Source organism: Carlito syrichta, unplaced genomic scaffold (genome assembly GCF_000164805.1).
Source record: "Carlito syrichta isolate Samal-C Ts95f unplaced genomic scaffold, Tarsius_syrichta-2.0.1 Scaffold307180, whole genome shotgun sequence".
Lineage (NCBI taxonomy): Eukaryota > Metazoa > Chordata > Mammalia > Primates > Tarsiidae > Carlito > Carlito syrichta.
In genome coordinates this window covers 174314-201736 of record NW_007251276.1, presented here as the reverse complement: position 1 = coordinate 201736, position 27423 = coordinate 174314, and the positions used below count along the sequence as shown (strand labels likewise).

Below are 27423 nucleotides of genomic sequence, written 5' to 3'. Positions count from 1 at the left end.
TAAGGCAAGACTGATGGCACAGCGGTAAAAAGCAAACACATCAATGCTGATTTCAGTCTAATCTACTCAAATGCCTGGTTTATCTAAATCAATTTCACAAGTAAGCACTGAGAAAATATAGGGTTCCTCTCTCTGTTAGGAAATAATCCCTTCTCTATTTCACAGCCCACATGTTGACATCTCTGAAAACAGTATGTATCTAACAATCAGTGACAAATCACAGTTTAACTGGAAGAGGGATCTCTTATTCGGTGGCATATAAAATAAGGGCATGCTCTTGCAGCTAATGACATGATATTTGGTAAACAAGACATAGACACCCGGCTTGTGAAAAACTTATCCTACAGCTTCCTTGAACTTCATTACAGTTGCAGAATGAACTGTGCACTAGAATCACATCTGGGATTTACAGTTTGTTTTCCTGCATTTGTCTTCAGAATCTTGAACCTTAGAGAGGTTGCTAGAGTTGACCCTATGAGTCTAAGGGCTTCACTGAAGTGATTTACAAAGGCATTTTCATAAGTAACTATAAAACCACATCCAATTAATTACATAACAGAATTACGCCACGTATCGGCGGTAGAGAATCTGTGACTCTACAATCAAATTAAGTTCTACAATGCTTCACATGCACCAACACAGAATGAAGATTCTATGACTAAGCATTCTACAATATATTAGAAAATAGGCCATGCTTTTGTTAAGCCCTGGCCCAGACATGTGGCTCTATGAGCTCCGGCTGGGCCATGTTTTCCTAAGCTTTGGTCCCTCTCCTACCTCGGGGAGGTGAATCTCCTCTCTCTCCTTCTCCAATTTACATTCTAAATAAACTACATTTTCCAATCTAAATAAATAAATAAGGCCAGCCACGGCAACTCATGTCTGTAATCCCAGCACTTTGAGAGGACAGGACAAGAAGACTACTTGAGCCTAGAAGTTGGAGACCAGCCTGGGCAACATAGCGAGACCTTGTCTCTTCAGAAACTTAAAATACAAATAAAAATACTGCAAGAAGTAGAAAAACACATAAAATTGAGGGCCACGAATAAATTTTCCTAGAATTTTTATAAATTCTTTTAAAATGTTACTGCAATCCTTCAGTGACAACACACAAGTTTTCTATATTCTACTTTTGGTAAGACTGGCTAGATGTGTGTTTGATACCAAAAAATAAAACCCAGATAAAAAACATATGTCCCTGATTTTTCTTATCCACTTGAGAAGTTCACAACTCTCAACTATGTTTGAAAGACTATTCTCATTTATACATCACCTTTTCAGTCGGGGGAGGGGGGAGCCAATATGCTACAGATTTAAGAAAGTCTAAACTTGTAAAATACCTATTCTTCCAGCAATATGAGGGCAGTGAATATTTTGTTTAATTTTAAAAATTAAGATTTACTATAAAAATTACTTTTAAACTAATATGCTGGAATTAAATACCTCCATGATTTCAACAATGACCTATAGAAGGTTCACCTAATTTCTATGCAACCATAAATAGCAGAAGCCATCATTTAACTATAGTATTTTACCTTAAAATTCTAGTAAACCTACTAGGTCAGCCATGAACACAAAAGTATTAGCTCATATTGTTGAGAGCTACACACTTTCTTTTTCTTTTTGAGTAGGAGTCTCACTCTGTTGCCCAGGCTGGAGTGCAGTCTCACGCACACTCACAGCCACCACAGCCTCAATCTGCTGGGCTCAGGTGATCCTTCTGCCTCAGCCTTCCAAGTAGCTGCAACCGCAGGCGCTTACCACCATGCCAGGCTAATTTTTTGATTTATTGGAGAGTTGGGGGTCTCACCCAGTTGCCCAGGCTGGACTTGAAACCCTAGACTCAGGCAATCTTCTCGCCTCCACTTCCCAAAGTGCTGGGATTGCAGGCATGAGCCACCACACCTGGCCAAGAGTTACACACTTTCCTCAAAAAAAAAAAAAAAGGGGGCAGGCATGTGGCTCATGCCTGGAATCCCAGCATTTTGGGAGGCTAAGGTGAGAGGACTGTCTGAGCCCAGAAGCCTGAACAACATGGCAAGACCTCATCTCTACAATAAATCAAAAAATTAGCCTGGCATGGTGGCACATGCCTGCAGTCCCAGCCACTGGGAAGGCTGAGATGAAAGGATCACCGGAGCCCAGCAGGTCAAGGCTGTGGCAGCTGTGATGGTCCCACTGCACTCCAGCCTGGTGACAGAGGGAGACTCTGGCTCAAAAAAAAGTGTTCATCTGAATTTAAACATAGCCATATTACATATGTCAATCCTAAGCCTTTCTTTATCTGCAACAAATCCACAACCCCAGATGTTCAGAACAATCAATTGATTAGATTTAGACAGTGACTGCCTCTTAATCATTCTGGAGGCCAATAATCATTCTTTATCCTCTGCATCTATAAACAGGTATCTCTTGAATGCGAACTGCAAAAAAAAAAGTAAGCTATCATACTTAGCAAACAAATACCAATTTCTCCATGCTACAATTATGGATCTGTCATTAAAACGTTTAAAATATAAATGGCCCCAGATATGACGATTTCTTCATTTTTCAGTAGACAAGATTTACTATTCTAAACGCAGCTTTCTGGGACAAGAGCTCTTTAGACCCACCATACAAAAGCAATTAAGAACTGCCTTGAGTATGCATTACTATGATTTTCTTAAATTTTCCTATGAAATGGTAAATGAGTGAGGCTGACAGGATCCATCAGGTCATATTTAACAAAAATAATGAATGACATGTTACTAGACTAGATAATGTAAAACTGAATACTACATATATGATAATACAGTTATCTTCATTTTATCTTGTATCTATCTTCAGGTCAAAATGCTGCCTCATCAGTATATCAGCAAATACATTAAAAATTAAGCATAGTCACTGAAAATCTCTATATGTGAACAACAGATCTTCAAATTTAAGCCAAGTTATTTTCTTCTCTTCAACCACAGTTGCAATAACAAACTCTCTAAGGTACTTTATCTTTTGCCATAATACAAGTAACATAACAAAAAGTCACAGAACATTGGTTTATAAAAATAACAGACCGTATGGTTTTCTATATGAAAACCATGCAGAAATACAGAAAGATAAACAGAATATAAAAATAACAAACCATGGTTTTCTGTATGAAAACCATACAGAATGCTGGACATTTAAAAACTATATAGCCGGGCTCGGTGGCTCAGTCTGTAATCCCTCGCCTTTGGAAGGCTGAGCTGAGTGGATTGCCTGAGCCCGTGGGTTCGAGACCCGCCTGGGCAGCAAGACCTCATCTCTACAATAAACAAAAAAAATCAGCCGGGCGTGGTAGCGCGTGCCTGTAGTTCCGGCTACACAGAAGGCTGAGGCGGAAGGATCGCCGGAGCCCAGCAGGTCGAGGCTGTGGTGGCCGGGAGCGGCCACTGCACTCCAGTCTACGTGGCAGAGTGAGACTCCAACTCAAAAAAAAAACAAATAAACACTATAAATTTGGCAAGGTCACCAAGTCTGCCCAGAAAGTTCAGAAGGCTAAATGAATATTATCCCCAATACCTGCCACCCCAGTCTTAATCAGTGGTGGAAGAACGGTCTCAGAACTGTTTGTTTCAATTGGCCATTAAAGTTTAATAGTAAAAGACTGGTTAATGATAACAATGCGTCACAAAACTTTCAGAAGGAAAGGAGAATGTTTTGTGGACCATTGTGGTTTTTGTTGTTGTTTTTTTTTGCGTTTGGCAGTTTTAAGTTATTAGTTTTGATATCAATACTTTTTAATGGAAACAACTTGACCAAAAATCTGTCACAGAATTTTGAGACACATTAAAACAAAGTTTAATGAGGAAAAAAAACTATAAATTTGCCGGGCTTGGTGGTTCAGCCTATAATCCCACGCCTTTGGGAGGCTGAGGTGAGTGGACTGCCTGAGCCTGTGGGTTCGAGACCCGCCTAGGCAGGCAAGACCTCATCTCTACAATAAATCAAAAATTAGCCGGGCGTGGTAGCGCGCGCCTGTAGTTCCAGCAACTTGGAAGGCTGAGGCAGAAGGATCGCAGGAACCCGGCAGGTCGAGGCTGCGGTGGCCGGGAGCAACAACTGCACTCCAGTCTGGGCGACAGAGTGAGACTCCAACGCAAAAAAAAAAAAAAAAAAAAGAAAGTAGACTTTAACATGTACTACTCTTTAATCCTACATAGCAAACATCTTACTTTTGAAACATCAATAAACAAATTATTGTAAAAATGTTTTCCACAAATTTTTCTAGTCTAACTGGACAAGAGAAAGTAAAATGACTTCAAACAGAGAAAAGTTTTACTACTAGGACCTTCAAAGGAGATGACGTGGTGTCTTCTTCTTCTTTTTAATTTGAGCTAGTGGGATGGGGAAAGGGGACAGAGGCTTGCTTACTTGCTTTAAGCAAGCATAATCTCCTAAAACCATTCAAGAGTGATTCCTTGCATGTTCTTTCACTTGATCTTAACTCTACACAAATGACTCTCCAAGGAAAGTACAGAGTTCTGTGAGATAGGCAAGCAGGAAATTTTTTAAAAGACAATCTGCTATTTCAACAGAAATGAAACTTTACAAGTAGGAAATAATCCATGATTAGGCCTACTCATATTAAAGTAAAAATGGAAGTTTATAAAAACAGAGAATGAATTCTTATTTTTGCCAGTTGAGAAGAAAAAGAAACAGATAATTAAACAAGAATATATTAGTCGATTTTATCACTTTATAAATGGCTACAATTTTATCCATTTACATACACAGTTACTATGCCCTGAAAATAAGAAAAGGGAAAATAATTATAACATGTAAAAAGTAGCTTCTCAGACTAAGCAAGTAATAACAGAGCTTTCCAGCTTAAAAAATTTTCCAGGCCAGGTTCAGTGGCTCAGCCTGTAACCCCAGCACTTTGGGAGGCCAAGGCGAATGGACTGCCTGAGTCCATGGTTTCAAGACCAGTTTGGGAAACTTGGCAAGACCTTGTCTCTACAATAAATCAAAAATTAGCCAGGCATGGTAGCATGCATCTGTAGTTCCAGTTACTTGGAAGACTGAGGCGGAAGGATAGCCAGAGCCCAGTAGGTCAATGCCCCACTGCACTGCAGCCTGGAGGATGGAATGAGACATAAATATATATATTTTTTCTGTCTAGCAACTCTGATACAAACTTTACAAAACACCTACTAAAATGCTCATGAGAAACACAGGATGAAAACATTAAACCTCACACTATCACAAAAAGTCAATATGCTAACCAGAATTTCAAGGCAGATAGATCTGTACTGAAAAGCATCTTCTAGGTGGCTTTCAAAGTCAACCTATGGACCTGTGGGGGTCCCTCAGACCTTTTCAGGTGATCCATGAGGTTCAAACTATTTTCATACTTCTACTACTAAACAATTTGCTCTTTTCACTCTCAGTCTCAGAGTGTACAGTGAAGCTTTTTAGAGGCTACATAACATGTGATAACATAACAGATTGAATGAAAAAGAACATGAGAATCCAGCTTCTTTAAATGAGACATTTTTAATTTGCAAAATAAAATCATGCCACTCTTTGTACTAAGTTGGTTTTTGCTTTGGAATATATAATTGTTCTCACAAAAATGTTATTTCTTTTATACAGTAGGTTTATTATTATTATTATATTAATACATATTTTAAATTTTAATTTCTATTAAAATATGGCAAATATCACAAGATATAAGCCACATAAACAAAAGCTCTTTGAGGTGCTCAATAAATGTTATGAGTTCTAAGACAAAAAAATCGGAACTGCTGGTCTAAGCAGTATATAAGCCCTTTACAGAACTTCACCATTTCCTTTGCTGACACAAACAGCGAGTCCAAGAAAGTAACTAGGAAGGACAAATATGTTTATTACTGTTATGGTCACTCATAATAGAAATGCAATAATTGAAAAAAGGTAGAGGGAGTCAAGAAAACAGTGTATGCTGAAAACTACAATTTTCATACGTCCTGTATGTACCAATGATCATGCAACAGAGAAGAATATTCCATCTTGCCCCAGAACAATCCCAGGTAGTCAACCACCAAAGACTGTGAACCAGCATTCCAGCTGAAACTTAAACAGAGTGCAAACATGAATGATTGACACGCTTGTCAACTAACAAGTAGTAGGACTGGGTGAATCTTTCATCATTTAAGGAAGAAGAAATAACATAATCATGAAAACATACAGAAAAAGTAGAACTTTAAAAGTTATTTTAAAATTCCATTAAAAGGGAATAAATTGTTAGAAAATTTCTGTATCCTCAATGAGATGCCAGAGAACAAAACAGCTTAGGGGGAAATAAAATCTGGTAATAAGAACATAATTCAGTGAGAAAAAAATAACAGAATGAGATTAAAAAGAAGGTAGATAAAGCAAAAAGTAAATATTGCAGAGAAGAAGAAAATTTCATAGAGAAAAAAATGACATTGAGGAAAATGAAATCTTTCATTTGATGCCCTCTCAACATTTCCCAGAGTATTAATCAAGATTCAAGATGATAATTTTAAATACATCCAAAGGAACTAGAACACTTAGAAAGGATGCAGGGGAAAAGTTCCACAACACCTTTCTTAAAAGTGTATTTAGAACAAAGAACAGAGTACCATATGTTCTCACTCATAAGTGGACCCTGAACAAAGACCATAATACTTTAAGAAAAGGATTGGCAGTAGCGGGATACTACTGGGGCAGAGGTGGCAGGCGGATACAATATCAACAAGGGTACCTGATCTCAAACCAGGCAAAGTGGGGACCAAAGTGATGACCACTTGTATACCTAATCCTGAATTGTACTCCACATCATTAAAATAAAAAATAAATTAAAAAAAAAGAATTGAAAGATTATGGTATGAATGGATACATGTAGATACTTAGCTAGATGTGTCCACCTTTCCAGAAATTTTTATCTACAAGGAACCCTAGCAGAAGTTACTCTTCTGTAAGCTTGATTTCTTTCTAACACTGAAAAACACAGAAGCTGGTAAAGGATTTTTATAAAAGTTGTACCCCAAAAATGTATCATGTGCACACTTTTTGACTAAGCAATTCTACTTCCATACTTGCCTTATAAACATAATTGTTATAAGCAATGACATATATACATGGATGTTTACTGCAGTATCATTTGAAATATAAAAACCTGTAAACAAGAAGAACAGTTTTTTTTTTTTTTTTTGAGTTGGGAGTCTCGCACTGTCGCCCAGACTAGAGTGCAGTGGTATGCTCACGGCCACTGCAGTCTCGAACTACTGGGCTCAGGCGATTCTTCTGCCTCAGCCTTCCAAGTAACTGGAACTACAGGCGCATGCCCAGCTTATTTTTTGATTTATTGTAGAGACGAGGCTTACCAAGTTGCCCAGGCTGGTCTCGAAACCCTGAGCTCAGCAATCCTCTCACCTCAGCCTCCCAAAGTGCTGGGATTACAGGCTTGAGCCACCACACCCGGCCAGTAAGGGCATTCTTAAACAAATGTTACATTTGTGGCCCTGGAATACAGAACACATATTTGTATTATGCATACACCATGAAACAGTGTTCAGCCATAAAAAAGGAAAAAAAATTGTTTTAAAGTGTATTTAGTGAGTACTGTGGACAAAGATGGCATGTACTTCACCCCATCTCATCAGAAACCAATAAAACGATAGGAATTTTATAAAAATATAATAAAAAGCAACTGGAGAAGGACCATCAGAAGAGAAAGTTTTCAACACATTTATGAAGTGTAAAATGAAGACAGAAACCTTCTGACAGACAAAACAGAGCACCCCAAGAACAGTGGGGAGAACTTCACTAAGAGGGAAGAGCTGCCTGGCCATCAGTGAAGCGGCCGCTGAGAAGCAGTCCCAACCTACCAGGCCATCAAGCAAGAACAAAGAGGATCAAGCACTGTATTTGGAGGCATCTGCCATTTTTGTTCCAGAACTCAAAAACTCGTGTTCCCATGACTAGTTTGGTATATTTCTACCTTCAATACTGGCAAATGCCTTCAATTTCCTTCATCTACCAACAGCAAAATAAATTCGAATGACACACATGCTCATGCCCCATGGGGAAACACGAATGGTGATTCTGTCTACATTTCATAGTCAAAAATAAGCTGCATGATATAACAGACCCAAACGTCAGGTGGAACAACACTGCGAATCTGCCCAGTGCTTTCATCAAACTCAGGCTTCCAAATCACTGCGGCAGAAACATGGATGCAGCTTTCCCCTCCTCCTTCAGAAGTCACACGGAAGGAACAGGGAAGTTTCACACAGACAATGTAACCTCCGTTTTCAGCCAAACTCAGAGGCAAATACAACCCACTGACTCTAAAATAACACCACAGGCCACAAAAAACAGTTTGAATCCTAGAGAAACCTCAGGAAAGAAAAGGAGAAAGAGAGGCTTGGGGTGTGGAAGAACCAGAAGCACATCTCCGAAACTGTACACAAAAGTAAATACTCTGAAAGTGCAAGAGCTAATTTCAACATCTGAAACACTGAGTGCAAAAATCAGGGAGAAAAGAGGTGGGGACTGTAGCACCCCAGCTCTCTAACCAGTTCAGAACAACAGAATCACACAAGAAAGACACGCTGCCTGAACCCCGTCTAAGCCCACAGCAGAAGCGAGCACCGGGACAGCGTGCATGATCTGAAACATCACTCCCTACTCCCTTTGCCCAACAACACAAAAATGCCAAATGAAAGAGGGGAGAAACACAATACTAACAGGCAACACAGGCTGAACGAAAGATGCTGTCACAGGATACTGTGACAGTACTGTCATTACCACGATATCAAGAATGTTTTCAAAGTAATAAAAAAAGTTATTTTCACAAAGTAATAAAACTCTCACTGTTTCAAGAACAATAAAGCAGAAATGAAAAGGCTCAAGAATAAAGATGGTAAAAACAAGTAAATAAAAAATAACATAAAGTGCCAGAGAAGAGTTCAAGGGGAAGAAGTCATCTTCACAAAAACAAAGACACAACAGAAACCATATAAAACTTTGGTTAAATAAAAATAAAGAAAAGGAAACAAGATAAAATGCAACCAAGGAAAAGGCAACTTAAAGGGATTTGAGAACCAGCCGCAGCTGTAAAGAAGTGTTCCTGAAGCAGGGTCCCTGGATCGGCAGCAGCAGCTTCACGTGGGAACTAACAGACACCGCAAGTTCTCAGGCCACACAAACCTACTGAAACCACAAAATCTGAGGGCCGAAACCAGTCATCTTAACAAGTCCTCTAGATAATTCTAATACCAACTAAAGAGTGACAACCCCCACTTAAGAAGATGGAAAAAGAAACACACTAAGTATAGCCAGAATGTCTGAACAGAGAAATCAAACAATAAAATATCACAAATACTTAAAAGATTCAAGTCAAGAAAAGTCAAGATTTGAGTCTACATGTTAAAGGGCATAATAAGTGCCAGGGAGAATCGACCTGGCACAGTTAGCCCCAAAACATCTACTTAATTACTAAACTTTAAAGACAAAGAAATAATCTTTTGAGTAAAGAGAGGGAAAAAAGTTGAGTTAATTAAAATGAGGGGAATCAGATGTAACTTACGGCTTCACAGCAACACCAAAGGCTAGAAGACAATGGAACAATATTACAGGTTCACTGTTAGCCAAGAATTTTATGGCCATCCAAACAACTCTCTAAAAATAAAGGTCACAACAAACATTTTTGAACATGTAAGAACTCGGGGACCACTCTTCTCCTGAAGTGTTCCTAAGAGACAAATTTTAGCCAAGCAAAAAATGACTTAGGAAAGTATGGCAAAAGAATCGATTACAAAGCGTTTAAGACCAATTGGCTATAAACTAAAACAAATATGGGATGAGGATGAACCGATAGAAGGGAAGTGTCCGGTCGGGAAGCTGTCGACCGAGCCCGTCGGACTTCGTGAGTACTGGTGTGAGTGAGGGAGTGAGTGGGGGTGTGGAAATGTTTGTGCACGCGCGAGTGGGCGTGGGCGTGGGCGTGGGCGTGGCTGACTGAGTGAGGGCCAGAGCTCTCCTGGTGCCACAGCGGCTGGGCTTGGACCCTAGCAATTCCTGGGACACAGAAACCGAGCGCCATTTTCTTTGCCTTTTTTTTTAATCCACAAAGCCCTTCCTGGGAAGAAAATGCTGGGAGAGACTGTCTAAGTGGGGGCTCATGGCAAGTGGCCAGGCCCCTGGTGCAACAGCTGGTGCTGCAGTTTCTCTGCTTGGTCCCTGGTTCTTTCCCAGGTTGCAGAAGCCGAGCGCCATTCTTTCTTCTAAACGGACAACAATTTTCCTGTGAAAAAGTCGCAGGAAGAGACCACCGCCCAGGCTCTGCCCCACCGTTGCAGCAGGAGAGACTGTCGGCGCCAGGCCTTGCCTCACCGCTTCAGCGCCTGGCAGGGCACTGGCAGCAGGGGCTGCAGAGGGAGTCCAGAGACAACGTCCCACGGAAGAGGACAAGGGAAGCAGCCACCCCCATCTAGAAGGTGGGGCAGGAAAGTGCTCGTCGCGGAACAACAGACCCGACCTCCGTGACTGGAGGACCAACTACTCAGGGATTGATCACGATCCAGAGGGAATATCCGGAAAGCACAAACTGCGGCGAGACCTGACAAGTGCTGAGTTTCAGAAACTGCATCCCCTACCCTGATCCAGCCACAGGACAAAGGGTGCGGACAGAAAAGGCGAGGGCCTCCAGAGAGATCAGCGCCGAGCCCGGGGCTGACCCAAACCCTCTCCTCCCCAGCATTCCTCTGAATGTCAGACTCACAGCTGGGCCGCAGTTGCGAGGGACAAACCCAGGCAGAGCCAACAGAGAACTCCGTTCCGGGACAGGCCCGGCTGGGGAACGCCCCGCAAGTGCACACCTGGGGAAGAGACAGTCGCGCACCTCACCACTACAGGAGACCTCCTGACCGCCGCAGAGTGGAAGGGGAGGACCGAAGTCCCAGCGACCTCCACTGCCCCTCCTCCTTCCCTGCTCCAGACAGGGAGTTGGAAGAGGTGGCTCTGCAGGAGAGACCTGACTAGAGGAACAATTACAGAGCCTGCCACAAGAGGGCAGGATTGTTTTTTTTTAATTTTTAAAAATTTTTTTAAAAATTTTTTGACTGTTTGTTAGTTCATCTATTTGTTAAATATTTTTCCTCTGTGCATGAATGTGTATGTGAGGGCTTGATCTGCATCCTCCCCCAATTTTTTTTCTTTTCTTTTTCTGTATCTCTCTTATTTGTCGTTTTCGGTTTATGTGTGTATGTGACTGACGAAGTGTTCATCTTTCAATTTTGTTGTTGGTGGTGGTTTGGTTTTGCTCTTCTGTTTTTCTGGGGCTTTTTTATTTTCATTTTTTATGGTTTAAGGTATGTGTCAATATTTGTGTGAGGGTTCAATCTGAACTCCTTTTTTTTAGGTCAGGTCTTTCTGTGTTTCTTCTCTATTTACTTTGTGCTAGGCATGTGTGTATATGTTTAGTTTTCTTGGGTTTCTTGTTGTTGTTTGTTTTGTTTCTCCTTGCTGCTATTCCAGTTTGTTTTGGGGTATGTGTGTGTGTGTTCAACTGTTTTTTGCATTGCTTTCTGCTTTGCATCATCATATAGAGTGGTGGTGGGAAGTGGGTCTCAGGTAACACATACCACAGTCAGTGAACACTGTAATCTGCAAGTAGTTTCTGAATCCTAGTGACCAATCTCCTACTTTATTCAAATTTCAAAAACTACAAGAGACAGAAGAGCTTCCCATCCACCATTCTATTTCAAAATAGAACAAATTCAGAGCCCAGATCAGGGAAGAATAGAAAACTGAGCAAACATCAGAATGGAAAGCCTCTCCCACTGACACTGAATAACAGAACTAAAGAGAAAAACAAGAGATCTGTCACAAATGAGGAAAACCCAAAGGAAGACCTCAGGCAATTTCAAGTGTACCAAAGACAAAACTCCTGAAAACTCAGACCTTGGTACCCAAATAATGGAAGTCACCAATGACTGGCCTCAGAATACGACAGGGATCAGGGAAAGGATGGAAAGAGTGAATAAGACTCAAAAAAGACAAGATGCAACACTGAAAGAACTTGTGACAGAGATTTTGGCAATAAAAATTTTCATTCAGGAAATAAATAACAAGATGACAAGCATGGAAAGAAGAATTAATCTAGCTGAAGACAGAAACTCAGAACTTGAAGACCAGAACATGGAATTAACTCAATCTATAAAAAACATAGAAAGAAGACTGAGAAAGAAAGAACACAGCCTACAAGAGATGTACAATTATATCAAGAGGCCAAACCTATGCCTGATTGGTATCCCAGAAGAAGAAAGGGAAATGGAGAACAACTTAGAGCAAGTATTCCACAAGGTAATCCAAGAAAACTTTCCCCATCTCACCAGAGATGTGACCAGCCAAGCACAAGAGATACAGAGGACCCCAAGACATCAAACAAGAAGAACGACCCCTAAACACACAGTAACTAACCTACACAAAGTAGGCACAAATAAAAATCCTAAAGGCAGCAAGAGATAAAGTTCAGAATACCTACTGGGGAAAACCAATCAGAATAGTAGTAGACCTACTGGCAAAAACACTACAAGCAAGAAGGCAGTGGAGCCCTATATTCAAAGTCCTCAAGGATAAACAATTTAAACCAAGAATCTCCTATCCAGTCCAACTCAGCCTCATCAGTGATGGAGAATTAAAATCCTTCCAAGACACCCAATCCTTAAGAGATGATGCAGCTTCCAGATCAGCTCTACAGGAGACACTTACAAAGGTATTAAGCACAGAAGAAAGAAAGAAAAGAATGCCCACACACTTTCCAAGAAAACAGCAGAACATAGACTCGACAGTGAGCACAGCGCAACAAGAAACTTGAAAACACACACCTACATCAACCCCAAAGCCAAAATAAAACAAGCAAACAAAAAAAAAAAAACTTTATAAAAACCTAATGACAGGGATAAACAATCACATTTCAATAATTAGCCTGAATGTGAATGGACTAAATTCACCACTAAAAAGAATCAACCAGATGGGCTCAGTGGCTCAGACTGTAATCCTGCGCTTTGGGAGGCTGAGGTGAGTGGATTGCCTGAGCCCGCGGGTTTGAGACCCGCCTGGGCAGCGAGACCTCATCTCTACAATAAATCAAAAAATCAGCCAGGTGTGGTAGCGCATGCCTGTAATTCTGGCTACTTGGAAGGCTGAGGCAGAAGGATCGCCAGAGCCCAGGAGGTCGAGGCTGCGGTGGCCGGGAGCGGCCACTGCACTCCAGTCTGGGAGACAGAGGGAGACTCCAACTCAAAAAAAAAAAAAAAAAAAAAACTAGTAGTAGAGCAGTGAAAGTAAAAAGAGTGGATAAACAAAACGCCGTACTTCCACACAATGAAGCATTATTCTGCCATTAAAAAAAAGGAATGACGTACTGATACACGCTACTACATGGAAACATCAATTCAACCTTGAAAACATTAGGATACGTAAAAGAACCTCATCACAAAACCTGGATTTTTTAATTATATGATTTATTTGTATAAAATGTTCAGAAAAGGCAAGTCTATAGAAGCAGAAAATAGATAAGTGGCTATCTTGGGCTGAGAGGTTGGGGGAATCAGGAATGACTGCTAACAGTCACAGAGATTATTTTGAAGGTGACTTAAATATGCTAAAGTTGATTGTGGTAACAGCTGAACAACTCTGTGAACTGTGTATTGACTTGAATTCACTGAAACTGTATATTTTAAATGTGTCAATTGTATGATATACAATTATGGCTCAATAAAGTTGTTTAAAGTTTTAAATAATGGTAAGAGTTACAATGTGAATCACAAAGAAAAATATTTCTACTTTATACAAAGCACACACCTAAAAATAACGTGATTCAAAAAAAATTTAGATGGTAAGATAGACAAAGGGAAAAAAGGCTTAAAATATTAGCCACAATCTTACATGTTAAGACAAAAAAATTTAAACAGAAAAAAGAACAGCTTGTAATTCTAAGACATATAAATTCAAATGAGTAAATAATAACTATGAATATGTTAACACAAAAAATAGTATGAATATTCATAAAGATGAAATTTTAGGAGATATTATTATTAGCCAGGGATTGGCGTGCACCTACAGTCCCAGCTACTTGGGAAGCTGAGGTTGGACAAGCACTTGAGCCCAGAAGTTCGAGACCGGCCTGGGCAACATAGCAAGACCCCATCTCTATTTTTAAAAGTGAATTAATAAAAATTGATGGCACTGGCCAGGCACAGTGGCTCACGCCTGTAATCACAACACTTCAGGAGGTCAAGGAGAAAGAAATGCCTGAGCCCAGGATTTTGAGACCAACCTAAGCAACATGACAAGACCTCATCTCTACAATAAATCAAAAAATTAGCTGGGTGTGATGGCACATTCCTGTAGTCCAAGCTACCTGGCAGGCTGAGGTAGAAGGATCATCTGAGCCCAGCAGTGGACATGGCCCTGCACTCCAGTCTGGGTGACGGAGTGAGACTCTGACTCCAAAAAAAAAGGACACTTTTAATAAATTCCAAAAAGTAGAAAAAGTACAGACAATATTTTCTCATCTCAGTATAATAAACTTAAAAATTTTAAATTAAGAACAAACTCAGAAAACAAAAATTCCTTCCACTAGAAACTGTAAAACTCTTATGGCTTGGGAAAGATTTTTCAAAACCCCAAAGTTGCAGAATTCTTAAAAATATGACAAAGAAATAATCAGAAATTCTACTCCACACAATAGATTATGGCAGTCTCAGAAAGAAATTTTAAGTACTAATATCTAAAGGAAAAGAATATAAATTAATAAATTCAAAACATACCTACTTTCAAATGTTAGAAAAGGAAAATAAGTACAAAAAAATTAATAAAAATTGAAATAGGCTTTGCTGAGGAAAAGAGCAGAAATAAAAAATCTAAAAGCCAGCTTGTTAGAGGAGAAAAAAATTAAATATCTACCATTACTATCGTTATTTTTTTTTAAGAATCACTTCTCAGTCTTTTGACTAAGACCAAGTGTAAAACAGAACAGACATTCAGCAAAAAAAAAAATATGACACAAAATAACCACAAAAACAGAAGATATTTAAAGTCTTATAATCAACAAATATTTTACAAGGAAATCATAATTCACTAAAACAGATTCCAGAAGGAAGAGAAAATCTAAACATACCAATTTTCATAGGAGAGACAGAAAAGATGCTAATCCAGCCCCAAACCAATAGGCCCCAAAGAACTTCATGGGGGAATTCTTCAAAACCGAAAAAAAAAGCAGACAATTCCAATAATTATATTAAAATTAAAACTGTTCGAGAACACAAAAAAGAAGAAAAAAAACCCAAGTTATTTTTATGAAACTGAATATAACACTGATATAAATGTTTCCAAAGATTTACAGAATAACCAAATGATTAATGAACATCAATGTAAAAATCCTACATGAAATGCTAGAAAAAAATGAACAGTACAATTTTAAAAATATTATATTAATAAGAACAAGTAGGGCTTATCCCAGGATTGTGAGAATGATTCAACATCAGAAAATATTTTAATCTAATACATGAGATAAACAGATCTAAACAGAAAAAAATAATAGCATTCTACCTATAGTAGATGAAAAGTCATAGGACAAAACTGAACACATTATTGATTAAAAGTAAAACCACTCAGTTAAACAGAACCAAATGGACACTTGTTTAACCTGATAAACAGATGTCAGACTTAAAGGCAGCATATCATAGTCTGAAGAAACACTAGAAGCACCCCTACTCAAATCAGGAATAAGACTAGGACCCCTATAACTATTACCACAATTTAAAGTTGTATATATGTATAATCGAATTAGACAAAGTAAAAGTTAATATTTTTTAAAAACCAAAGAAAAGGTTAAGATATTACTATTTACACTTAATATGAGCAAATACCTAAAATAAAAACAAAAAACCCTACAAAATCAACTGAAAAGTATTACAGGCAACAGTAAAATGAAGTAAGAAAGTTATATACATAAGATTAGTATGTCAAAATCATTAGCTTTCAAATCTAAAAACGAACCCTGTATAAAAAGTATCTATACTAAAGTCTTACAGCTAACATCATATTTAATACTTAAATCCAAAATTTTCCTGATAAGAAAACAAGACAGAACTGTTCACTCTCACTGCTTCTATTAAACTTTAAATGAAAGATTCCAGCCAGTGCAATAAGACAAGAGAATGAAATAAAAGGCATTCATACTGGAAAGGAACAGTGGTGTCTTTTTCCCACAGAGTATGTGACTCTGTGTGTAAAATTCATTAAATCCACACAAAATTATTAAGGTAATGAGTGAGTTTAGCAAGACAAAGATAAAGCATCAATATATAAAAATCAATGCATTCTTCTGGGGAAAAAATTCAGTATATTTCTATATACTACAAACACTCAAAAACTGAAATAAATTTATTTATTTATTTGTTTGTTTGTTTGTTTTAAGTTGGAGTCTCACTCCGTCACCCAGGCTGGAGTGCAGTGGCATGCTCACAGCCACCCCAGTGTCTACCTGCTGAGCTCCAGCAATCCTTCCGCCTCAGTCAGAAATACAGGTGCACAAGCACCTGACTAATTTCTGCTTTACTGTAGAGATGAGGTCTTACCAAGTTGCCCGGGCTGGTCTCAAACCAGCGGGCTCAGGCAATCCACTTGCCTTGGCCTCCCAAAGTGCTGGGTCACTGAGGCCAGCCTGTAGTTTATTAAATACTATTTACAGTAGTATCAAACAGTAGTATCAATACTATTTTGAGTAGTATCAAATAAATCTGAAAGCGAATGAACAATACCTAATATTTAAAACTACAAAAATTGCTGAGAGACAATTAAGAAGACCTATAAAAAAGGAAAGATATAATAGGTTGATGAAATGGAAAATTTGGCATTGTTAGGATGTCACTTCTCTTCAATAATTGACCTATATATTCATTGCAATTCAACTCAAAATTCCAGTCAGCATTTTTAGAGAAATTGACATCTGAGTCTAAAATTTACATGAAACTCTGAAGGCCAATGGGGTATGGTGGCTCATGCCTGTAATTATTCCCACACCTTGGGAGGCAGAGGCAAGAGGACTGCTTGAGCTCAGGAATTCAATACCAGCCTCGAAAATACAGTAATATCTCATCTCTGCAAAAATCAAGAAATAAGCTGGGTAGGGTAACGTGCACTGATAATCTCAGCTACTCAGAAGGCTAAGGCAGAAGGATCACCTGAGTCTAGGAGGATGAGGCTGCAGTGGGGCCTAGAATAACCAAAACAACTCTGAAAAACAAAGCTGGAAGATTATACTACTTGATTTCAAGAGTTATTATAAACAAGATCAACCAAGATAGTGGCACTTGAGTAAAGATAGACAAATAGATGAAGGGAACTGGAGAGTCTAGAAACAGTCCCAGACATACACAACTTATTTTGTATAAAGGTACAAAAGCAATTCAATGAAAAAAAGGATAGTCTCCTCAGTAAATAGTGCAGAAACAGTTGAATATGCATATGCCAAAAAAATTCCATATCAACAAACTAAGAACAACCCAAATGCCTATGAGATAGTCAATGATACACTGATAAATGAAAAGCTGTACAATTAATACAAAGAAAAAAAAAAGCCTATAATCCCAGCCCTTTGGGAGGGCAAGGCGAGTGGACTGCCTGAACCTGCAGGTTCAAGAACGACCCAGGCAACTTGGCAAGACCTCATCTCTGCAATAAATCAAAAATTAGCTGGGCGTGGTAGCGTGTGCCTATAGTTCCAGCTACTTGGAAGGCTGAGGCGGAAGGATCGCCGGAGTCCAGCAGGTCGAGGCTGCGGTGGCCAGAAGCATGCCACTGCACTCCAGTCTGGGCAGCAGAGTGAGACTCCAACTCAAAAAGTAAAATAAAATTTAAAAAAGGAATGAGGATGATCTCTGTGTACCAATACTGGGGTAGAAGAAATCAAGATTTATTGTTTAGTTTAAAAAAAGGAAAAAAAGCAAGATACAGAACAGAATATTTAAAAAGTCGTGTCTTGGTGGAGGTGGTAAGAATACAAATAAATGTATTAGTTTATATATGCATAAAGAAATTCTAGATGGATGCTAAAAGCTAAAAGCTAAAAGTTACTTTTCTGAGACGGTGATAGATGGAGAACATCCAGGGAAACTTTTGCTGCATGCTCTTAAACTTTTGCTAGCCATATTTAATCTATTCAAATAATTCTTTTTAAACTGGCCTTCAAACAGAAAATGAAAATAGAGTTATAATTTGAAAAATCGCTACTTCTTATTACTATTGGAGGCTATATGTACAATAAAGTTAAAAACTAAACAGCTCATTATCCTTTCGCTGTATCTGATGGATCAAATCAGGCAAAATAAAGAGGTTGTTAATAGAGCTACATGAATAAAGTCCTAAAATCAAATTTATAGTCAAGATTTTAAAGATATACAGAAATAAACACTACTATTTTCTATAAAAATAGTATACACGCCTCAACCGCATGGAAACTAGCATTGCTAAAAAAAATTACCTAGAATTCCCTGAGAAATGCTGTCTTGTTCACAATATCACAATTTTACCATTCCCATTAGCAAACACAGAATCACAGTAATAACCTGTCAACTATAGTTACTATCCTATAACTGGTGCTACTAAGTCTTATATTTTAAACCAATTCTGCTGCAAAATGTATTTTCTTTTGATATGCTATGACCAAAACCACTCTGGTAAGAGAAATTAAAGACAAAAAACAATAGTAAGAAAAGAAAAAAGGAGGAGGGGACTTATATTTAAAATTCCAAAATTTAGAATGACTTTTTTAAAAAAGAATATTCTGTGATTTTTCAAAAGGAGTTACAAAAGCTATATGCCAACAAAGATGTAAGAGCATTTTGTCTTTCTAGTGAAAAACTACATAAACAGTGGTTCCACATAACCACCTCAAGAGCCCCTAAACAATAGCTCTGATGTCATCCGCTGGCAAATATTTCTAAGCAGTACTGATTTTGACTAATGGAATTATGCTACCTACGACACATGTTCTTAAGCGCAGAACTCTGAATTATGATAGCACAAGCTGTCAAATTAATTTTTTTTAAATGAACGCAAACTGAAGCAATCTGGCTTTTACCCAGTTTTTACACTGTATTTACAATTTAGAAAATATTTCCATAGAGTATGTAGTTCCAGTTAGTAGATTTCCACCATGGACATGGCCCGTGCTACGTGTTCACTTTATCATCACTTGACCTATTGGAAAGGGCACAGTAGTACACAGGTTCTTGAAGATACCTCTAATACAGCCCTGCAGCCCAAACCCGACATAAAAGGCAAGCAGTGAACAGTGAAAAGATCATAGCAGCAGTCCAACAGTCCCATGCCAAGCAGGTGTTATAAAAGTACTAATAAAAGTAGAATGAGCCGGGCTCGGTGGCTCAGCCTGTAATCCTGCGCCTTTGGGAGGCTGAGGTGAATGGATTGCCTGAGCCCGCGGATTCAAGACCCGCCTGGGCAGCGAGACCTCATCTCTACAATAAATCAAAAAATCAGCTGGGCGTGGTAGCGCATGCCTGTAATTCCGGCTACTCGGAAGGCTGAGGCGGAGGGATCGCCAGAGCCCAGCAGGTCAAGGCTGCAGTGGCCGGGAACGGCCACTGCACTCCAGTCTGGGCAACAGAGTGAGACTCCAACTCAAAAAGAAAAGAAAAAATGTAGAATGACAGCTCTGTATCTGTTAAAATGAGAAAGAAAGACACTCAACAGTACTAAGGTTACTGCTAATATCTCCAAAAGCTATTACCAAATTAAGAGTATTTGAGCAGGAGAAAGCTGAGTTTAAACATAATTGTATATGTTGCCATATTTTCCGTAGAATTGGCTCATAACTACTCCCACTCCAAAAATATTAATTCTACAGCTGCTCTTCTATGATGACCAACTTATATATCTCTACTAACTAGAACCACTAATTAGGTTTTAAGAAAGTTAAGCACAACCAAAGGCAAGAATGCCATACTGATATTCAAACTGCTAAGAAATAATAAAAAGAGATGGAAAGGAAAAGGGAAAGACAGAAGAGAAACAAGAGGTGATGAATCAATATCCTAACACATAACAAGGACAGAGAACACACTGTATGTAATTTATATACAAAGAACCCCACCAAAGCACTAATGAGAAAGAGATTCAGAAACCAATGAGTTAATGTGCAGTTTATACATCATGTCTCAACAGCTAAAACACTAGGATACGTTTGCTTTTCATGATAGATATGGTGAATATCCTGGTGAAACCAACAGTGCAGTAGCAGTAGCAGCAACAGTGCCAATACTAGTGATACTAAAAATGAGAGGAGTAAGAATAGGAAAAAAGAAGCCAATGAACAGGAAAACGGGGAGATGGGGCACAAACAGAATTAGTGTGTTCATGTGAAAACTCAGGACATGAAGAAGAGAGAGCGGTAGAAGAAACCGCTAGATGCTAAATAGACCATGGAAACAGAATGAAAGAGTAACAGAGCACTCAAATGACCTACAAATGAAATCGAAACAATATTAGAAAATAATTTATAAAAACATTTTGGAGATGAAGTGCTTCCTAAGCAAAGCAGAAGAACCAGAAGATGGAAAACATATATTGCTAAATTTGACTACATAAAATTGAATTTTTCACCTATGAAAAATACTATGTTAAAAAAAGTACAGTAACAGACCTCAAGAAAGTATTTACAATTGCACAAAATAAAAACATTAATTGGCATTGACTGGATGCCTCCTACATGTCAGATATTTTTCTAAGGGCTTTATATGCAATGTTTTATTGAACTCATGTCACAATTCATAACTTATAACTCCAAATTACAAATGATTAAACACTGGGGAAAAAGCTTCAATGGTCTTGGAAAAGATCCAAGCCAGTAAGGGACAGAGCAAGGAGCAAACCCAGTCCTCTGTTCTAGAACTCATGCTCCCCTTCATGTTTCAATATGCTGCCTTGACTACAGGTCAGGAAGGAAAAGATTAGTAGTGGATGAGGAAATGAGCTCTCTCATCTGCTGGAAATGGAACTACTTTATTTCAAAGGGAATTTGGCAGGAGTTTATAGTCATAAATTACAATCTCTAAAACAAAAGTTCTACTTCTACCTGCCCTGAAGTAAAAATGTTCACTGAAACAATGTTGGTAATAGCAAAAGACTAGAAGCAATCTAAAAAAATCCATCAATAATAAAATACAATAATGTATGGTGCATCTTTAGTAACAAGACCATGCAGCACTTAAAAAAAAAAAAAAAAAAATCACAGGGCAAATTGCTATGCATTGATATGGAAATATCTCCAAGTCACTTCATTAAGTGAAAAATATACACATGAATATTTTTAATAAGAATATATACCGAGCAGTCTACTTTCAGGAGTAGAAGCAGGAGGAAAAAGTGATTTTCACTCTATACAATTTTATATTGCTTTTAGCTTTTTTTGTTATTGTTGTTGAGTCAAAGTCTCACTCTGTCACCTAGACTATAGGTGCACGTCTCCTATCTCAGCCTCCCAAAGTCCTGGGATTACAGGTGTGAGCTATCGCACCTGGTCTAGTTTCTAGCTTTTTTAAAAAACATACTATGGGTAGGGCATGGTGGCTCAGTCTGTAATTCCAGCACTTTAGGAGGCTGAGACAAGATGACTGCCTGAGCCCAGGGGTTCAAGACCAGCCTGGGCAACTTGCTAAGACTTTGTCTCTACCATAAATCAAAAAATTAGTCGGGCATGATGCACGCATACAGTTTCAGCTACTTGGAAAGCTGAAGCAGAAGGATCTCCAGAGCCCAGCAGGTTCAGGCTGCAGTGGCCAGAAGCGTGCCACCTCCCTCCAACCTGGGCAACAGAGTGAGATTCCGACTCAAAAAAAAAATAAAAAATAAAAAAATACTATGACCAATGGCTATGAATCAAAGACTATTATGAGAAATGGGGAAACAATCTAGTTCAAATTTCCACCACTGAGAATCTTACTAAAGAGAAAAAGCATAGGAATCATATGTGTTTAACCAAAATATTGCTATATTCAAATCAAGAAGTTTCTGGTAAAGTCAAGACAACTGGGATGCAAAATGTTACTCATATCCATCTCACAAGGTGAGCGATGACACATGACAAGCACTGATTAGAAAACAAGAAAGTAAACCTTACCTTTCTAGCAGTGCTGATATCAAAAAATGGCTTATGTCTGACACCAAATGGTTCCTGTGTCTTGTCAATAAGCCCAGTCTTCAATTTTTCACGGCGAGGATTTATAATTTCTCGTTCTATACACTGCAGACGAACATTAAAATCACAATCTCCAACTGGCTGTGCCTAATTAGAGAAATAATTATTTAAATGTCAACACCAACAACTATTTTACCAACATAATTATCCAGGTGGTTACAAGGTCTGTAGCAGTCTATGTGAGTAGCATTTTGGGGGTTGTCCAGTACACGGCCTGCACAACCACACACGCCAGCCCTAATACTGATAATTACTTTAACTAATGATAGAAGTAACTAAACACATACACACAGACTTATTTTGTTATTATAACTGCATAAAATAGTATGGGAATGTGGCATGAATCTACTCTAAGTTGATCCAAAGATTCAACATCTGAATTAAAGTATTGATATAACTCATTAGAGAATTTATTATTTACATAAATTAGCAAAATGCCTATATAAAAAGTAAAACCCATATAATTCAGGAAAGCACAAGCAAATAACGCATCAAAATAAGCAGCATGGTTATCTACAGCGATTTTGTTATTTATTTAAAGTGCTAACACTTTACAGATATGTATTAAACAAATCCATTCTCAACTATGAAAACTAACACAGAAAAAGCTTATACGATATCTTCAAAGTTATAGTCATAAAGAAATAGTTTTCTTGTCCCCAATAAATGTTCTCTTTAGCGTTCCTAAAGCATATAAGGCTTGAACTGTGAAATTAAAAGTGCATGGACACTTCTGTATGAGTTGAGGGGAGGGGTTGCCCTACCACATGGCATATAAGAACATAGCTAGAACATATCCCCTGGTTGACAGTAATCACTCAGACTAGTAAGCATCACCTCAATGGCATCCTTTGGTATACTCTTCCTCTGTACGTGCCCTTTTTCCCCTCATCTTTTCTGTCTTCTTCCCTTCTTCAATCTATATTCTCCAACCTAACATTTACAAACGGATAGCAGCACTTGCTTAAGGAGTGAACAATATTAAAAATGCCTGAGGGATGTCTTTTTCTCAACTTTGGAAGGATGACAGCTTTGATACTCAGCAAAGAATAAGCAGTAACACAAAGTAAGCAAGAGCCAGGTGTGAGGTGGCACATGCTCTCTTAACATAAAGGAATATAACTGTCTGGAAAGGGTGTTTATTTAGGAAATACTAGTAAATAACCATACAGGCCATGTGTGATCTTTCCTATGCAACTCACCATCATAAACAAGGTTGAAATATCCTAAAGTGTCGAGCCTGTTTCTGAGACTTACTAGAGGAATTCAGGCCTCTATAAAATTAAAGTGGAACAAGGAAGCCCTCTTTTTTCTTCTAAGAAAGAAAACATCAACTGTAAAAATAAGTGTAAGTGGCCTAAATTCCCTTCTAGATGCTTTTCACCTTTATATATAAATTTGCCAAAATCACACAAACAGACTGAAAGCAAGTTCACCTTCAAATCCACAATGCCTATAGGCAAAGAAGCTCTCAATAAATAGGTGTTGAATCGCTGAGAACACACCAGAGGAAATACTATTGACCACCTGGTCTGTTTTCAGTTCCTCCTCACTTCTAAACACTATCCATGATGCCAATGGAGTTATCCTTCAAAATAATACAAGTAAACTCATAATCACTACCATAACTAAAATCCTTCAATAGTGCACCATTATGGAAATAACTAAATTTTGGTCTTTGGTGTTTTTTTGGTTTTATGATTTGTTTGTTTGAGTTGGAGTCTCACTCTGTTACCTAGACTGCAGTGCAGTGACACAATCTTGGTTACCACAGCCTTGACCTGGGGGGGGGGGGGTCAGACAATCCTTCTGTCTCAGCCTCCTTAGTAACTGAGACTACAGGCACTGTTACCTGGCAAAAAATTTTTATCTCTTGTTGAGACAAGGTCTTGCCTAGCTGCCAAGGCTGGTCGTGATGTCTTGGGCTCAGACAATCCTCTTGTCTTGGCCTCCCAAAATGTGGGGTTACAGACATGAGCCACTGTACCCAGCAAGAACCAAGTTAAATTGCCTTATTCAAGTAATCTGGCCCTCTACTCAACAACCCATTCTCATTTTCTCCTCCGACCCACACCTCACCAAATATCAAGTATGCTAACAAACCATCCAATGCCCCTGACCTCCATGATTCCATCCCTCAAAATTAATTTATGTCACTTTCTCTACCTTCAATTCCACACTTATATAGATGACAACTATACCCAGGAATGTTGGAATACTTCTACCTCTCTACTACCAAGAAATATTACAATTATTTCTTTATATTTGCATTTCATCCAGAAGAAGAGTAATTTGCAAATTTGCTTTGATTTTATATCCAATCTAAACCCCATCCTAAAAAAGGGACGGTATGTGTATATTATTTTTTTAAAATACATGTCAAACTGTATAATATATTCAAAAACAGACAAAAATAGAATAAACAAATAGATTTAAAAATAAACAGAAGTTCTATGTTCTTTCTAAATACCAGCAAACTTTTTTGGAAGTGGCCTTCTTTGGAGGCCAGTACATTAACATATAAATTCCTTAAAGGAAAGAAATTATGTCTTATTCATCTGTGTATACACAATACCTGGAACAGTATTTGATGTATAAAAGATGACAGATGAAATTCTTCCCAGAAAAAATAATAAACTAAGGGATGGAAAAGTTCTTAATTATTATTCCAAAAAATTTTTTTCTAATAGTGGCCCGGATATGGTGATACAAAATAAACAATGTGATTAATCATCTATGAAGGCTCCAGAGTAAATTAAAGTATTAAATATATGATGCCTTCAATTATAAATGCAACCTAATATCAGAAATGTTAAAAAAAAAAAAAGTAATCATGCAACATGGTAATAGGCACACAATAAAAATGCATTGAATAACAATTATAGACCTAAACAGGAAAAGTGAAACAATCATTTTTAGGAAAAAATTTGATAAATTTCTTAAACAAGATACAATCTTTGAGATGGTCTGGCAAGTTTGATTTCATTAGAATTTAAAACTTCTGTACATCAATAAACACTAATTTGGAAAATATATTGTTTGCCACACATATAACTGAGAAATAACCAGAATACAGAAAAGACAACTGATTCCTATACATCAGGAAGAAAACAGGGCCAGGCACAGTGGCTCATGCCTATAATCCCAGCACTGTGAAAGGGCAAGGTGAAAGGACTCCTTAAGCCCAGGAGTTAAGACTGCTTAAGACCAGCCTGAGCAACATAGTGAGACCACTCTACAAAAAGTCTAAAATTGGACAGGCATGGTGGCATGCATTTATAGTCCCAGCTACTTGGGAGGCTGAGGTAGAAGGATCCCATGAGCCCAGGAGGTTAAGGCTGTAGTGAGTCAAGATCATGCCACCGCACTTCAACCTGGGTAAAAGAGTGAGACCCCCTACTCAAAAAAGAAGTAAAACAACCAAATAAAGCAATTAGAAATGTATATAAACTTGCAAGTAAAACACAAAAGAAAAATAGAAAATGAATAAAAATAAACCTATAAAAAATGTTCAACTTCATGAGTAATCGGGGGGAAAAAAGAGACAAGTAGAAAAAAAATCAAAGAGTATATCAGGATTATACAAAACTGCAATTAGATCACAAACAAAAAATTCCAAACAAGTAAAAACAAACTAAACTTCATTAGTAATCAGGGAGAAGCAAATTAAAACAGATGAGATATCATTTAACACACATCAAGCTGGCAAAAATTTAAATATTTGTTAAAACCAACGGTGGCAAATTGATACAACTATTTCTGAGAGGAATTTTACAGTGCAGTCAATAAGGCTGAAGTTGCTGATTCAATCAGAATCTTCAAGATGTGGCGATAAGAGATTGGAATTTTTAAAACATCTCCCAGGTAATTACATCACAAAAATAAGAACAAGTATACTAGAGACACTTTCACACATGTGCACAAGGAAAAACATAAAATTGTTAAATATAGTAGCAATATAATAGCAAAAAATGGAAGCCCAAATGCCCATCAACAGGAAAAAGGATACACTCTGTATGTTTTTACAATGTACTACTCAAGGTAATTAATGTCAATGAACTAAACTACGCTTATTAACACAGATAAATCTCAACAAGATAATGTGGAGGCAAATGCTAGGTATCACAGTATAGTACAATGACACTTATATGACATGAAAACTTCACAAAAGAACACCACAAATATTTTATGGACACACACATAGGTAGTAAAAGTATCTAAAATATTCATGAGAATAATAAACACCAAGATGAGAGTGGTGCAACACAGTCACTTCTATTGGATTTGTAAATAACTATTTCTTATTAAAAAAAAGTGAAGCAATTAAGTATTAAGCTTTAACATGGCCAGTACATGAGTATTCCTTATATTACTCTCTGTATTCTTTTGTATGCTGAAATGTGCCATACATATTTTTTAAGTATTAGAAGGCTGCTATCTCTGACAGAGTTCCCAGACTAAGGAATGAGCCCACGCTGGACACATACTAAAGCAGAGCTCAGTACCAAGAAGCAAAAGAGATAGCACTTCCCTATTCACAAAGAAACAAAGTCACCCAACCCCTTATGTCTAGTTAGAGGCCAGTGAATGCATTCCAAAATCTATGATAAGATTAAGCCAATTCTGGAAAGCATTACTTTTGAGGAATACAGTAGCTACCAACAAAACAAAATAAAAACTTAATGTTTTCTGGCCTGGAGGTTCTTAAATTTGAAACTATGTTGGAAATATAGAAAGCCAATTAATAAATGAGATGTGTACACTGAAATTTTCCAGAAAAAAATCAGGCTCTCAGTAACCTGGATAATGATATTCTGAATCTTAATACAGCTATGTATTCTACATTCAACACCTCATAATCAGTTTCTCTTTTGTGTGTTGCTGTTGTGACAAATGAAACTTCTGGGCTTTTTGTTTTGTTAAGAATCAAGCATGAGAGATTACAACCAAGAAATTTTAATTTTACAAAATTCTGTCTTATTTTATTTATTAATTAAAAATATACCTATTACTTCAGTGACTATTTTATAAATTATAAAAGGTACTTACATTGAATTTAATTATGTCATATATCAAATATCTAGGAACAGCCTGTCCATTTACTCTGTCAATAATCATTTCCTTGAAAGAGAAAAGAAGTTAAGTTCCCTTACTTTAAAAGAAATTCC

General features: G+C 37.8%; 1 protein-coding gene across 3 annotated transcripts in view; it reads right to left on the bottom strand.

Moving 5' to 3' along the window:
* Positions 1-27423, bottom strand: part of RNGTT (RNA guanylyltransferase and 5'-phosphatase) — a 297963-nt gene that overhangs the window by 181923 nt on the left and 88617 nt on the right. For all 3 annotated transcript variants that reach the window (XM_008064037.1, XM_008064038.1, XM_008064039.1), the window contains exons 9-10: positions 27305-27376; positions 22178-22342 (exon numbers count right to left, since the gene is read on the bottom strand). In XM_008064037.1, coding sequence (XP_008062228.1) covers positions 22178-22342; positions 27305-27376 — 237 coding nt within the window. The remainder of the gene's footprint in view (positions 1-22177; positions 22343-27304; positions 27377-27423) is intronic.